The 15,831-nt window shown below is 37.7% G+C and overlaps 4 protein-coding genes across 4 annotated transcripts; all 4 read left to right on the top strand.

Annotated features, from left to right (window-relative positions):
* Positions 1 to 12: 12 nt before the first annotated feature.
* On the top strand, positions 13 to 5,073 carry BATDEDRAFT_10893 (uncharacterized protein; the record flags this gene model as incomplete). The annotated part of the gene is made up of 19 exons (XM_006678255.1): positions 13 to 121; positions 269 to 313; positions 387 to 581; positions 658 to 871; positions 904 to 1,061; positions 1,162 to 1,630; positions 1,703 to 1,881; positions 2,042 to 2,099; positions 2,139 to 2,391; positions 2,563 to 2,692; positions 2,766 to 2,891; positions 2,971 to 3,158; positions 3,246 to 3,608; positions 3,698 to 3,973; positions 4,056 to 4,188; positions 4,263 to 4,405; positions 4,470 to 4,660; positions 4,739 to 4,807; positions 4,872 to 5,073. Coding segments are annotated over 19 exons (3,501 nt in total), but the record flags the coding sequence as incomplete, so codon positions are not given.
* A 3,711-nt stretch (positions 5,074 to 8,784) lies between these two features.
* Positions 8,785 to 11,204, top strand: BATDEDRAFT_88282 (uncharacterized protein; the record flags this gene model as incomplete). Its single annotated transcript, XM_006678660.1, has 4 exons — positions 8,785 to 9,468; positions 9,661 to 10,258; positions 10,337 to 10,692; positions 10,791 to 11,204. The coding sequence occupies 4 exons, from the start codon at positions 8,785 to 8,787 to the stop codon at positions 11,202 to 11,204; spliced, it is 2,052 nt and encodes a 683-aa protein (XP_006678723.1).
* A 428-nt stretch (positions 11,205 to 11,632) lies between these two features.
* On the top strand, positions 11,633 to 13,400 carry BATDEDRAFT_19389 (uncharacterized protein; the record flags this gene model as incomplete). Its single annotated transcript, XM_006678312.1, has 6 exons — positions 11,633 to 11,783; positions 11,950 to 12,108; positions 12,199 to 12,309; positions 12,396 to 12,583; positions 12,692 to 13,121; positions 13,210 to 13,400. The coding sequence occupies 6 exons, from the start codon at positions 11,633 to 11,635 to the stop codon at positions 13,398 to 13,400; spliced, it is 1,230 nt and encodes a 409-aa protein (XP_006678375.1).
* Positions 13,401 to 14,194: 794 nt separating this feature from the next.
* BATDEDRAFT_10971 (uncharacterized protein) lies at positions 14,195 to 15,153 on the top strand (the record flags this gene model as incomplete). The annotated part of the gene is made up of 2 exons (XM_006678263.1): positions 14,195 to 14,651; positions 14,738 to 15,153. The coding sequence occupies 2 exons, from the start codon at positions 14,195 to 14,197 to the stop codon at positions 15,151 to 15,153; spliced, it is 873 nt and encodes a 290-aa protein (XP_006678326.1).
* Between the last annotated feature and the right edge of the window lie 678 nt (positions 15,154 to 15,831).

Here is a 15,831-nt window from a genome sequence, read left to right as displayed (position 1 = left end):
AGAGCAGTGGCATGGAATAATGACCAAGGATGGATAGCATGTGGTGGTAACGATGGTTTGCTCAAGGTTCTCAAGCTTGAAAACAACATTACTGGTTCTCTTGCTCATGGAAATACATCTGGTGCTGCACCAAGTACAGGACTTGCATCTGTTGGTGGGGTTACATCCAACACAGCTGGAAACCCAGGCTCGTCACATCTCAACTTGGCTTTAAACTCGACCACCTCGAATACTGAATTGGTTTCTAAAAAAACAGATGGAGCTGCAGCTCCATCTCAACTTTCCATGAATCAAACTCTTGAAGGACATCAAGGTCATCAAAATTGACTGATTTCCAAAACTATAGATTATATCCTAATCAATTTTTATGTTTGTCGTGTTGGTAGGTCCGGTACTTGTTGCGACATGGAATAAGCATCATCATAAGTTAACGACATCTGATGGAAACGGGTTAATTATTGTTTGGATTCTGTACAAGGGAATGTGGTATGAAGAGATGATCAACAACAGAAACAAGAGTGTTGTGACAGACATGCAATGGAACAAGGATGGACAAAAAATTTGCATCATCTACGAAGACGGTAAGTAATCGACAGTTGTAGTAAAAGCTAATGTTGTGCACGCAGCTTATTTTATTGATTTGAATGAGGGTATCAGGCGCAGTTATTCTTGGTTCGGTTGATGGAAATCGTATTTGGGGAAAGGAAGTAAAAAACACTCAATTGTTGCATGTACAATGGTCTCCAAATGGAAAATTCCTTTTATTTGGCACAGGAACTGGTGAACTTCAGTTGTTTGATAATCAAGGTGTATTTGTGGTATGTTTTATAGGAATTGTGACTTGCTGTGATTGGTATCCAGACTTGAAATAGTATTAATTTGCGCTGCTTGAATTGAATAGAGCAAGCTATCCAATTATTGTGATCCGCATGGAAACTCCAAGCTGGCAGCATTGGATTGGTATGATGGAAGCAGAGGATATATAGAACAAAATATTCCATGTCTTGCCATATGCTATGAGAATGGTAAACTCCAAATCATGCGCGATGACAAAGATACAAGTAAGTCACCTGGCTTGATAATACCGTAATGCACTGTATTGAAAATAAACGGTACGTGGAAACGTATCTTGGCACTTGAACTAACAATTCATAAATACAGAGCCAGCGCTGATTGACACTAATATGAGGTCAATCAAGATAAAATGGAATGCAACCGGATCTGTATTGGCAGTTTCAGGCCTGCAGTTGATTCGTAATAGTCAAGGAGAAGAAAAAGAGGCATGCGTGGTTCAGTTTTGGAGTCCAATGGGTCAATTTCTCCGATCCCTAAAAGTTCCTGGTACATGCATCACCTCGATCTCGTGGGAATACGATGGTCTTCGAATTGCACTGGCAGTTGATTCATTCATTTATTTTGCAAATACTCGACCAGATTACAAATGGTCTTTTTTTGCTCATGATGTGGTCGTATATGCATACCACAAACCAGAAATGTTTGAGTCGACTGTTGTATTTTGGAACACAAAAACAAATGATAGACACACAAGGAATATCAAAAAACTATTGATGATTACTTCAGCCAATGATCATTGTTTAATTGTAAGCGGATCGGATGATGGCTCGCAACAGTAAGTATATATTTTAAATATGTGCTTTTAGCCAATTTGAATCACGGTAGTTGACCTGATTTTTAATAGAAGCGTATTGACAGTCTATAACGCCATTGGAATTCCAATTGAAACCAAATGCATTGATTTTGAGCCAAAGTTTGCATCTGTTTCAAAGACGCATGTGTTTATTGCATCCGCTGATATTATTTTACATTGGCAGTTCAAGGCTTTGGCTATCAGTAAAATCAGTGCTTTGGATGGTAAGCATAGTTGACATTATTCACACTTGTCAGATTGAATACAACTAATTTGTGCGATTACATTATAGCTATTCGGCGAAAAGATATTTGTGAGCGTGCGTTCCACATTGATGACATTCATATTGTTGGATCTGGTGGAAATGGGACTGCTATTCAGGATTTGCGTGAGAGACCGTATGTTTCATTAAATTGAATGCATTGATATCTAGAATTATATTACAAGTAATGTATGTATGCTAACTTGTACTTGCTGTTTTATGTCACAGTCCAACAAAAGATTGTATTACATGCATTGCGTCTAGCGATTCGGTTTTAATGGTAGTGCGACAGTCTGGCGTATTATATCAATATAGTGTTCCGTCTGTTACGCTGGACAACAAGTACACACTGAATTTTCATCCAGTATCTATTGCACTGAACTCCAACTCTACTCGCGTCTCTCTGTTGGATGCTACGGGAATTTTAAAACTATTTGATTTGGAAAAGCGCGCAGGAGCTGCTGGAAATATTATTGACACGGTGTCTGCTACAATGGTTGCGTCAACTCAAGACGCCTCTAATGCAGCAACCATATCAGCTGGATCAATGGTAAGTGACTCGAGTTGTATTTGAATTGAAACAATATCTACAATAACATACGTGTCTACAATATTTTTCTATTTTTAGATCAATAATGGTCAACTCCTTGAGTTTGAGCGCAAAGATGTATGGGATGTACGGTGGGCAAGTGATGATCCAGAGCAGTTTGCGATCATGGAAAAAACCCGTTTGTATGTTTTCCGTAATATGGATCCCGAAAGTCCAATTAATTGTTCCGGATGTAAGCAACTCTGTATTTACCACAATTAGTTTAATTTAAACAAATATCGTGATTAATTTTAAATGTATTCAAGATATTTGCGATTTCCGAGATATGCAGGTCAAAACAATCTCCCTCGATGATATCATGAAAGACACAGACAGTATCGTCAAGGATGCTGTTGTCCACATTGAAACTAAAGCTTTGCGCGAACTTCGAAGTATGTACAATCACGTCAATATAGCCATTTGACATTGATAGTAAATATGATGTAACCTATTTTAAACTTTTCATAATAGCTATTTTGAGCCAAAATGGAGTTTTGAATGCTGTTCAGTTTGTAGATGATCGTCCACACCCACGACTTTGGAAGATTGTTGCCGAAGCAGCACTGGAAATACTTGATTTTGCACAGGCTCAAAAAGCATTTATTCGATGTCAAGACTATCAGGGACTTCAGTTCATCAAAAGTCTAAAAAAGTTTGATGTAAATATATTGACGCATTTTATCATAGTAATCACGCTTTATAGGCTGTTAAAAACATCAATACTTGTTGTATTTATGCTAAAATAGGATCCGGCTAAACAAAAGGCAGAGATTGCAGCATACTGTAATCAGTTTGAAGCAGCTGAAAAAATGTATATTGATATGGACCGCAAAGATCTTGCGATTGATTTACGAGTTCGTATGGGTGACTGGTTTCGAGTTGTGCAACTCATTAAAGGGGGCGGTGGATGCGACGATCAACTTCTTGAAAAAGCATGGAATCATATTGGTGATTATTACTACGACAAGCAGCGATGGGCTCAAGCTGTTACTTATTATTCTCAAGGAAAAAACTATAGTCGTTTGGCAGAATGCTATTACATTTTGGAGGATTATGCGAGTCTTGAAAAAATTGCCATTGGTCTTTCAGAAAACAATGCATTGCTAAAGGTAAGCATGCATAAAACGTGCCTTGTGAAATTGTAGCAAGTTTAGGCATTTCCAACACTAATTTTGTTTCAACTATCATGATCCAATAGAGTATTGCAAACAAATTTGTATTGGTAGGCCTATGTGACCAAGCAGTTGCAATATATGTCAAAATTGGTGAAATTGCATCTGCTGTTAATACATGCGTCATGTTGAACCAATGGAATACGGCAGTTCAACTTGCAGAAATTCACAATTTTAAAGAAATCGATTCTGTTTTAGCAAAATATGCAGCCTATCTGTTATCTCAGAATCGAAAATGGGAAGCAGTCGAGTTGTATCGCAAAGCCAACTACTGTCAGAAATCAGCGCGCTTACTGTTTGAAGTAAAATGCACTAAAATGGATGCATTTTTCGATTGTTTTTCAGATTCTGATTTTTGAAAACTTGTTTATTTGTATGGTATAGTTGGCTAAAGATGCAATTGAATCTGAACAAACGGTCATGCAAATCAAGAAAATATACGTATTAGCTGCCCTTGAAGTGGAACGATATCATAGTATTTCTAAAGCAAATAGAGGCATGCATCATGAGACTGTATGTATAATAAACTTTATTTGAATGTTGCAAAATGAATAGCTAACCAATTTCTGTATCAGGCCACGGCTGCACTAGATGGACTACTTGCAGAGGATTCTGCTACAATGGGAGACCACAAATTTTTGGACAATGCATGGCATGGAGCAGAAGCTTATCATTTTTATATTTTGGCACAGCGGCAGTTTTACAATGGTGATCGCGAAAGTGCCTTGGTTACGGTGAGAATGCTGATTCTGCAGTGCTTTGTGCACAAATACTCAAGAGTGTTTTTGAATAATATAGGCATTGCATTTACGAGAGTATGAAGACATTATTGATGCCAAGGTGATTTTTAGTCTTATTGCATTAATAAGCTTTCACTCAAAACGATACAACACATGCTCCAAGGCATTTGTCAAATTGGAAGCACTCGAAGCATCATCATTGGAGGCTGAAAAATCATTTGAAAGTCTTGCACTAGACATTTTTACAAAGTGAGTTTACCTAGTATACTTGTTTTTCATTTCTACCAGTAGTCTATTTTTTAATTATTGAATAACTACTATATACAGATACAAGCCAATTGATCCAAAGGGAATTACAGTATCATGTACCAACTGCATGAACAAAATTAAAGACAGGTACAAACTTGAAGGTTTGACTAAAACCATGTATAGAATCTAATCTGACGTGTTTTAAATCTAGTGATACTGCTTGCGCTCATTGTCATATTACATTTCCAACGTGCATTGTGTCTGGCAGACCAATTGTTGAATCGATTCATTTCATGTGCCACATATGCAAGCACCGGGCAATGGAGCATGAGATCAGCGGAATGGTTTGCTGCCCACTTGTAAGTGTCGTATCATGGCAAGATTGTAGTCTTTTAAAACCATTAACGTGCTAATTTTATTACAGTGCCATACTTGTCTTTAATGGATAAAAACTAAATCGATTAGGCTGTTGATACGAATCATTTTCAAAAACTCAATAAAGATCTACTAGTGAATCGTTTGATGTTTAAAGTGAAAACAAGTCACGTGAAAATGCAATCTAGTGATTTTGAAGGTTGGAAATGGAATTTTTTTCATGAATTATCGACAGACTTGAGATACAAATGATCCAGGATAAAATCAAGGATGCTGCTGGTTATGCAACTAAAGAAAATAATGAAGCAATTGATTCAGTAGAATCTCTGTCTGTACCATCAAAAGGAAAGAAACGAACACGAAGACATATTTCCGAATCCCAAAATCAACCAGCAACTGCCAGTCATGAACCAACCTTTGATTCTCAAACCAAGTCAAAACCTGGAAAAGTTGTGGATTTTCACGATGATTATGCAGATACATTTACAGGAATCAAAAAGCTCAAAGCGCTTTCAACAGCCCAGTCAGAAATGTCAAATAGTGAAAAAAAGAAGGCCAAACAGACTCGTAGGTTGGCAAATGCCGACATTCAAAATTCTCGCAAAAAGTTGCCAGTGTATCTAGCAAAGGATATGCTACTTTCTGAAATCAATCAGAATCCCATTGTAATTATCGTTGGCGAAACTGGATCGGGAAAAACTACTCGTAAATAATTCATTGGTACTTGTAAAACTGACGACTTTTACTATCATTACCTTGAACTCATTTGTTTAAATATCAACCATGCATTTTATTTAGAGCTTCCACAGTTTTTGCATGATGCGGGATACACAAAAAATGGAATGATTGCAGTTACTCAACCACGTCGAGTTGCCGCAATTTCAATTGCAGCTCGAGTATCTCAAGAAATGCAGTCCGAGTTGGGCAAAACAGTCGGATATGCCATTCGATTTGAAGATTTTACTTCGCCAGAAACAAAGATAAAATATCTTACAGATGGCATGTTGCTTCGTGAGCTTCTGACTGATTCTAATTTGACAAGATATTCCGTGATTATTCTTGACGAAGCACATGAGCGGACACTTAGAACGGATGTTTTGTTTGGCACTGTAAAAGATATTCAAAAGCGTCGACCCGATCTTAAGATTATTATCATGAGTGCTACCTTGAACGCCAAGGCCTTTTCGGAATACTTTAACAAGTATGATATCCTAGTTGATGCCATATTTTGCATAGTCTAATCAAGATTTTAAACTTTTTTAATTGTAGTGCAAAGATTATCAATGTGCCTGGTAGAACATTTCCTGTAAAGACACTATACTCGAGTGAAAAACTGGAAGATTATGTGGATGCCGCACTTGTTGCCATTATGCAGATTAACAGAGAACAGCAGCAGGGAGATATTCTTGTCTTTCTCACTGGACAAGAAGAAATTGAGAATCTAGAGAAATTGGTGAATGAGCAAGCTAAAACACTATCACCAGAGATTCAAAAAGTAATATTTTTTGCATTATTTGAAAACCAATGTCGGGTTTTGTAAAACAAGTAGAATGGCCGAGAATACTGACATGAATCATTTTAAACTTTGCAGATTCTTGTTTGTCCTATTTTTGCATCACAGCCAACTAATCAGCAAACAAAAGTGTTTGATCCAGCCCCACCAGGTGTGCGTAAAGTGATTCTATCTACCAATGTTGCAGAAACATCTATTACTATCAGTGGCATCAGATATGTTATTGATACTGGCATGGTCAAGATGCGAGCCTACAATCCAAAATCAGGTACACTTTGTTTAATATAGTTGCAAACACTCGAGCATCTGTTGCTTCCACAGTTTTTTATACCAACAACTCGATTCATTGATTAGGGATTGAATCACTTAGTGTTCAACCTATTTCGCAGGCTTCAGCAAATCAACGTGCTGGTCGCGCAGGTCGTGAAGCACCTGGATTTTGCTATCGATTGTACACGGAAGCGTCGTATAACGGTCTATCTAAAGAAACTGAACCTGAAATTATGCGGTAACATTCAGTTTAAATTTTCTACTTGTAGAATCACCTGTAATGTGCTACTCATTTGATTGAATTATGGTCATGTAGATGTAACCTTGCAAACGTCCTTCTTCTTTTGAAAGCCTCTGGTATCAACGATGTCGTGAATTTTGATTTTATGGATAAACCTACACGATCATCATGTACGTTTTAATTTATTGTTTACGGTTTACTTGATTTGGAGTGTGTACTGATACACATTATATCATTGATTTACTGTAGTGGTAGGTGCATTGGAAACGCTGTATGCACTTGGTGCTTTGAATGACAAAGGTGACCTGACTGAGATGGGTAAGTTTTACATTTTAATCGAGATTAAGGGTGTGCTGACAATGTAGTAACTAATCAAAACCATAAACAGGAAGGAAAATGGCAAGCTTTCCACTTGAGCCTACATTTGCCAAAGTCTTGATTCAATCAAAGGTGGGAATGATGTACAGGATTGAATCATGAATTTACTGTTTGATTTACAAGCATTTTATTTTCTTTTATATTCAGATCTTCAAATGCACTAGTGAAGCTATTACCATTGTAGCCATGCTTTCAGTTGATCCAGTGTTTTTCTTTCCCCATGAAAAGCGTGAAGAGGCGACTACAGCTAGAAACAAATTTATGAACTTTGATGGTGACCATATTACATTATTAAATACAGCCAAAGCCTATTTATCGGAAAAAGGAGATGCATCATGGTGCACAGATAATTTCATTAGTAGTAGATCGATGCGTCAGATTATGGTGAGTAATTATGATTTCAAGGTTTAGATTGCGTTTATTCTAATGTTTTTATGTAAACTGGGATAGAATATTCGAAAACAATTGATTTCGTTTTGTGATCAGCAGGATATTCCATCAAACGTATCATGCATGACAGACTATGAGTCGGTGATCAAGTGTTTTTTATCGGGATTTTTTAGAAATATTGCAATTCGACAGCATGATGGAAGTTATCGAACTCTAGCTAGTAGACAAACAGTACATATTCATCCATCTTCAGTGCTATTTGGAACCAAGGCACCATCAGTGATGTTTAGTGAATGGGTACATACCTCAAGAATGTATTTGCGAAATGTATCGATAATGCAAGTCGGATGGTTGAATGAGGTTGCAGCACATTATTATGAACGTAATTCGTTGAATACAATTTAATTATTTACCACCGTATTCGTGCAAATGAGATGCTAGATAAGAGTATCAAAGTATAATAAACAGTTTTATGGAATGACGAGTGTCAAATTTACTGAACAATAATGTGCACCTTGAATCATTTAGAGTTTGTGACAAATAACGAATTGTTTGCAATTGTCATTCTTGGCGATGTTTTGTAAATATTAGCAAATTGTCTGCTGATTCGAATGACATGATCATCCATCGTTCGTGTTTCGTGACCATGTTACCGGACAACTTTCTGCTTCTTTCGATTCAATACAACACTCGTTTGGTCTTGTCCTAGCACGATACTCGGCGTTTCATTTATATAGTCTACATTAACCTAAATCAATCGTGTAATTTAGAGAATTCATGTTTTTGAGATGCTGCAACAGTAGTCTGATTGATGCTGTCTGAATGTTTTCAAAATATGGCAAAATTGGGTTGTTGAAATATAAATACTTGATCTCGTTCTCATGTTTAATCTACAAGAGTTGACTCCAAGATAATTAAAAGTTTGCAATACAATATCTATTCAACCTTGAATAATATATGCACGCACATACATACCCATCTGTGATACCAACGATGAATTTAAATCCCAACAGCACCAATACAACCAAAAACCACTCTTGCGAACCGCCATCAGTCTTGCGTCATACTTTGTCGGCAGTGCCAGTGCCGCATCTTAATCAAAATGTGGTGCTTTCAATACCCAGCTCTTTGCAAGACAGCACATCTACTCCCACGTCAGTTACCGAACACAGCTTTCCTGACCGCTCTCAAACCCCAAATACCACTGAATGTTCATTCTCCCAGCCAGAGTGCATCTCCTCACCCTTGTCTACCAATACAGCATTAGAAACACCACGCGTCGAGCGTGTACCATTTCCATCAGCGAGCTACACTGAAATCACTGTTGCCAACCCGATCGCCTTTACTACTCAACCAATAGATCCAAACTTGGAGTCTTGTCAGTCCCAACCCTTGAGTTCTAGTGGCTTCTCTTTCCAAAGCACATCGCGATTTGCTACGTTTGAGGAAATGTCCACACATTTATCAAATACAGAGTCATTGCTGACAACCCTCACTGAAGAAAACCGAATCATGCATACTAAAGTAAATCGGCTGCAATCCATTATAGACTTTCAGCAGTGTCAAATATCTTGTCAAACTGCTACAATTGATGCTCAAATGGATTTGGCTGAACAGCGTCAAGCATGCAAAATTGAGCAGGTAAGAATCTACCCAGATTTTGATGTGGCCAGCCAAAATGAGATAGTATGGTATTAGTAGATGAATGGTTTAAAAACGACTATACTGTTTTTTCCTAATCATTCTATAGTATGACTAACCATATTTTTTGTTATTTTAAAACTATTTGTAATGGCATTGCAAATTTTCATGCACACAATTGGGATCACCTAGTTGCCTGACATATGTGATCAGCAATGGGTGAATGATGTATTTGAAGATGAAATGCATCAGGCGGAGCTAAAGATTAAAGAATCAATGAAGACGCTTTTATTTCTTGAAAATGGAATCCAGGAAATTGATGATGCCACTAAAGCCATCACTCAACCTCCTTTGCTCAGTAAACAAGACTATTCTCTACAACACAACTACTCTTCACCAGAAACAACAGAAGAGATCACTGGAATGGCTATGAAAATTGGGCAGCTTCAGCAGCGACTCAATGTTGCCAACAAGTTTATAAAAGGTGGTCGTCTTCGAAAACAAATTGATATGCTAAAGCAAGTCATTACATGCTCTCACAAGGCTGTTCAAGTGCGAGATCAACTCATTTGCATTTTGAAAAAACGGTTAGGACTGCCTCATTCTGTTTCATTTGATGCTCGTATACCAGAAAATCACAGTTTAGCACATTTAAATGTGGCTAATGAATCAGAGACAATGTATATGCATGCATCTGTAGATGGCGGGTCGAGTTTATCGACGCGTCCTGCTTCAAATCCATCGAGTATTCCTGCTCATATTGGAGGACCATCAAATACACTAAACACTGGTCAGTCAGGCTCCATGTTTACCACTGAATCATCCAATATATCAAATGAATAGCAGGGGAAAAAACAAGATCATACAGTAGCGTCATCCACAGAAGGAGTCAAATTGTGGCCATTTCTAGAAAAGGTGACCATCGTAGCAGCTTCAAGCCACTCTGCATCAAGACAGCCCATTCACCTGAGACTTGGGAACAGTTTGAGAAAACTCATGATCAAAACTGATCCGCCAAGAAACCAGCAGATTGATATCAAAACTCAAAGAAAGATTTTTAGAGATGATACCAAAGTAAATCTTGAAAGGGGAAGTTTGGGCATTAGCGCAGATACCATGCCAGTCATCCAAATTACTCCCGTATCTACAATTGTACAGATAAAAAGAAGTCAATCGCTTGGTGGGACTCCACATCAATCGATTTCTCAGACTCTACATATTAAAGTAAGTCACATATGACTGTATAGGACAGTGCCATTGTTTTAGAACTAACTTTAGCTATTGTTTAAAATGTAATATTTGGATGGGATTTACCTTTTCAGGCTAATTCTGCTCAGCAAAGACCATCGGCTGTATCTGATTCCATCAAAGAAACTACACAACTCTCCAACCCTCAGCAGCGTATAGCATCCCTCTGGTCTACAGGCTTTCATAACCCAACAAGAAGATTCTCAATTCCATCAGGGTTTCTCAGTAATGTCAGGCGATCATCTGTGCCCAATACAAGCGTGTCGGGTAAACCAGGCATTATGCACCATTTGTTCAAGGAGCATCGAGTGCGTGCATCTGATGAGCCAAGTCATGGAACTCATATTGGCGATGGGAGTTTACAGAAAGTAGTGTATGGCGGAGATGTTAGTGTGTCTACTACAATCAAAATTCATTCCAGCTTGTCTTTGCCTCATCTTTCTTCACAGCACGATCCTACGCTTAATACACGAGGACAAAAAGGATGAGAGTGCAGAAAAATAACGAGTATATACTGCCAAACTATCAACCCTAGATCAGTATGCTGTGAGCAGTTTTTTGGACTTTTAAATGCAATTCTAGTTTTAATTCGTTGTACTCTACACTATGTGTTATGCATGGTTTGAATGCGTATCTTGTTTTATTCATTGCTGTATTCATGTAAAGTGGAATATTTTATGTATTTATCTTGCAGTCATTACTCTGGAATAAACAATGGTTAAATATTTGTACTTTTTACCACGAATTGCTTTGAACATTTTCAGTATTTGGAATTTAATCAATTTGAACATTTGAACATTTCTTGGCGTTGTGTGAATACGGCAGTGAAGCTTGATAATAATCCAAATCACATGATTTACATGAGGATATGAACACATCAAACTTCAATTCTGGCATGCCTTTAGTTTTTATTCAAATGTCAGAATTGCGTCAACGTCTAGTTGGTGGAATCAATTCTGCTACTGGTGGTTCTGGGTCTACTGGCATCTTATCGGACCTCAAAAAATACGATGCATATGCTAAACCACTAGATGATTTTCGTATCAGAACTATTAGTGGTGCTTTAGGTAGTATTTATTCTCCTGGTTCATTCACTCCTCCAGATCTTGCATTGTTTTGTGCCAGATGTCTTATTCTCTAGTCAGTGCGAAGCTGCATTGATTTTGAACTGTTTATCAGTGATGCTCACCTTTTAATTGTGCTCATGTATAAATAAATTGATGGTCATCTCAGTCACTGTGGTCTCTACACTGGTCATCTTATTCCTGACCTTTTCAGAGTTTACCGATTGGTATCAAAAAGAAATGCTACCCAGTCTCGAGGTCGATAAAGGTCGCAAGGAAAAGATGAATATCAACCTCAATGTCACTTTTTATCATATGCCTTGCTATTGTAAGTATAGAAAGGTGTATTGTTTTCAAGCTGTTTCTGTCATCTAATCTTCAACTCCGACTTGTTTTTGAATCAACTAAACGTATATAGTATTAAGCGTCGATGTCATGGATGTTTCTGGAGAGCATCAAAACAATCTACCACATTCAATGCACAAGGTTCGTATTGACCAACTGGGCAACTTACTTGAAAAACAAAAAAGTGGTAAGTCTTGGTTTATTTTAAATCTTTCAAGTTGCGAGTATGCATCTGATTACTTCATTTGGATTGTTTGTAAACCGTTCTAGAACTTGGAAATACCAATTCATCTGGTGTAAAAAAGGAAATTCGCGATATGGCTCTAGATCCAAAATACTGTGGTAGTTGCTATGGCGGTGTTGCTCCAGAATCAAAATGCTGCAATACTTGTGAGCAAGTTCAGGAAGCTTATGAACGAAGCGGGTGGTCTTTTACTGACCCTGACTCTATTGAACAGGTAGTTTAAAGTGCTGAATAGTCTTGTATTGTGTTTATGTATCAATAAGCTATACACTCTTTGATTGGTATTAACAGTTTTTGGATTGGAATCAATTGTAAATGCTAGTGCGTGCGTGAAGGATGGTCAAAACGGATGGAAACTCAAATAAACGAAGCTTGCAATATATATGGTCATATTGAAGTTAACAAGGTGCAAGGAAACATTCATTTTGCACCTGGCCACAGTTTTCAGCAAAATGCTTTGCATGTTCACGATCTACACGACTATAATGCTCCCAATGGATCATTCAACTTCAAACACACAATCCATGAACTTTCGTTTGGTGAAAGCAGCTCATTTGTTAATCCACTTGACACTGTAACCAAAACACCGCCAACAAAGTATTTTTCATATCAGTACTACATCAAGGTTGTTGGCACTGATATCAGCTATTTGAATGGATCACAGTTGACAACAAATCAGTTTTCTGTTACTGAACATGAGCAAGATGTGACGCCTCTTTTTGGAGCTCTCCCCATCGGCATGCCAGGAAAGTGTCAATTTTGTCATTGTATTTACTTTTAACCAAGTCTAACCTTTTTCATTATACCTACTGGTACTTGATAACTAAACAATAATAGGAGTGTTTTTCAACTTTGAAATATCGCCCATGTTGGTCAAGTTTAAAGAGTTTCGCAAACCATTTACTCATTTTTTGACTGATCTGTGTGCGATTATTGGAGGTGTATTCACTGTTGCTGGTATGATTGATGCACTTTTATTTGCCACGCAGCGCAGTATTCAGGCAAAGGTGGAAATTGGCAAGAATACGTAATTTTCATGATCTATGCCAGTCACTTGGACTGATTCACTGCACGGTTTCTGTTTGCTTTACAACTACGCGAGTCTATTTTACTAAATAAACTTGTAAATGGTATACTTGCGACATGTTGTAAGCTCAGTTTTCGTGGATAACCAGCATTTAAGTTGAATGGTTTGGTTCAGTCTTTCAATAGCACTACAAGACATCTACCTAAAGATAATATTGCATGCCATGCTGGCCCAATGCAAATATCTTGTTGACAGAACAACCAACAAACGCAAACATTTTACACGTGACAAGGTGTTTGTAAAATAGACTAAAAGTAGATATAAATACTACATAATCAGTTTTATTTCAATTTTAAACTGCTGTATTTATTCGTACTGTGAGAATAGCATTTTATTCCAACCATGGCCGAGTTTAGAAAAACTGAATTCAGTGAAATTCAGGACTCTACCATTGACATTGACCCTACACCTACTGGTGATTTTGAAGACGTCAATGTGGTTCCTCCCTCTGAAAGGTTTAGCTGGAACCCTTATGATTGGTACTTGGGCATTAAGAAGGAGACTCAAGAGTTTAGTTTCGAAATGGACGAAAAAAAGCGTGTTGTAAGTTTTTGCTGAGATTTGATGAAACTGATGGTTTAGTTTGTACTAGTCAAGACAGTATATGTATAGATGTACTCTGTATTTCTTGGTTTCTTCATCTTGAATGAATATTGGGTCGTGTTCAGCTCGTTACGCGTCTGAACCTATTCAGATGTTGGATACATTAACTGACATGTTTTGCGTGTCTACATGTAGATGTTTCGTGCTATTTTTGGTGAAGGATTAGTCACATTTCTTTTTCTTTTTATTGTTGAGGCAACAGCAGTCAACAACGGTCGACAAGCCAATCCAGAAAATCTCGTTCTTGGGGCACTTTCTACAACCTTGGCATCTGTAGCTCTTATCTATTCTTTTGCAGACGTGTCAGGAGCTCATTTTAATCCTGCTGTCACCTTTGCTACTGTAATTACTGGCAAAGTATCAGTGCGTAAAGGACTGGCGTTTATTGGTATCCAACTCTTGGCATCAATACTATCTACCCTATTTTTATTTGCTGTCTTTCCTGGTGTCAATGGCGGTGGTGTTTGGAACATCCCAGAATTTTTAGTTGTAGATATCGATTCTAGTGCACATCTTGCTCAGGCGTTCTTTATGGAGCTTATTCTCACGTTTATCCTTGTTTATGTCATTTTTGCTACTGCTTTTGATACGGGTATGTTACTGATCTGTTTTCCCGTTTTAAACTAGAAATCAACAGTCTTGTTTTTGACTTGTTATTACCGATTTATTTTTGAATAGTTGATACCAAGGGTGTCAAAGTAGCTACGGCTGGAGGAGAGAAAAACAAGTCTTCTGGCAACAACCTTACAATCTACACGACATCAGGTACAACCAAGGCAGGATTTGCTCCACTGGCGATTGGGTTTACACTTGGATTTCTTGGATTGATTGGTGGATCTGTATCTGGTGGTGCATTCAATCCAGCCCGTGCATTTGGACCTACTCTCATTTCAGGTCAAGGCTGGACTCATCATTGGATTTACTGGGTTGGTGATTTAACTGGTGCTGCGTTGGCTGGATGGGTACAACACTTCTTTGCTCATGAGGCAGTTCAACATTCAGCCTCTGTTCGAACCAAGACTGGTGCGCTAGAAGCTGCTGCTGCTGAACGCGTTGCCCTCAATGCCAATATTGCCAATTCACAGGCAATTTAATGGATAAAGGTTTACAGGTGTTAAAAGAGAATAAAAATGGGACATGAATAAAGAATTGTCAGCAACCATCACCATCAGCGTGTATTGTGTGTTTAGAAAGTACTCTTAATTCAACCTCACAGGTGTGGTTGTATAATATTCTTTTTCAAATATCAGTATATTGTTTATTTGCTGATTTGAATGGCACGAGTGTTTATCCATTGTGTTTTGTGACCATATTACTGGACAATCTACTACTATTCTCGATTGAATACAAGACAATATCACTCGGTTGATTTTGTTCTAACACAAAAGCATCATTATTCCACCTATATAGTCTGTACATTGACTTGAAACACTTGCTCCCAAATGGCTGCAACATCAACCTGTTTAGTGTTGTCAAAATTGGTTCAAACATGATGAAGTTGAGTTGCTAAACTATAAATACTTTTGCGTTCCCATTCCTTTTGTCTTTAACTGTAAGTTGTGCTTGTAAACCCAATCATCAAATATACTTTTGGTATTTATCGTCGAGTTTTTAATTGGAGCTTCAATTACTTTGATATTCGAATAAACAAGCATTTATTAGATGGATATGGACAATAGGTGTTTAAATATAATACAAATTAAAAAATCAGACAAACTAATGACTCTATCCAACTAAAGCTGGATACATTTGATCTGCAGCTAAAACCTGTA

This window comes from Batrachochytrium dendrobatidis (genome assembly GCF_000203795.2).
Source record: "Batrachochytrium dendrobatidis JAM81 unplaced genomic scaffold BATDEscaffold_5, whole genome shotgun sequence".
Classification (NCBI taxonomy): domain Eukaryota; kingdom Fungi; phylum Chytridiomycota; class Chytridiomycetes; order Rhizophydiales; genus Batrachochytrium; species Batrachochytrium dendrobatidis.
This window is presented reverse-complemented; position numbering and strand designations above follow the sequence as displayed.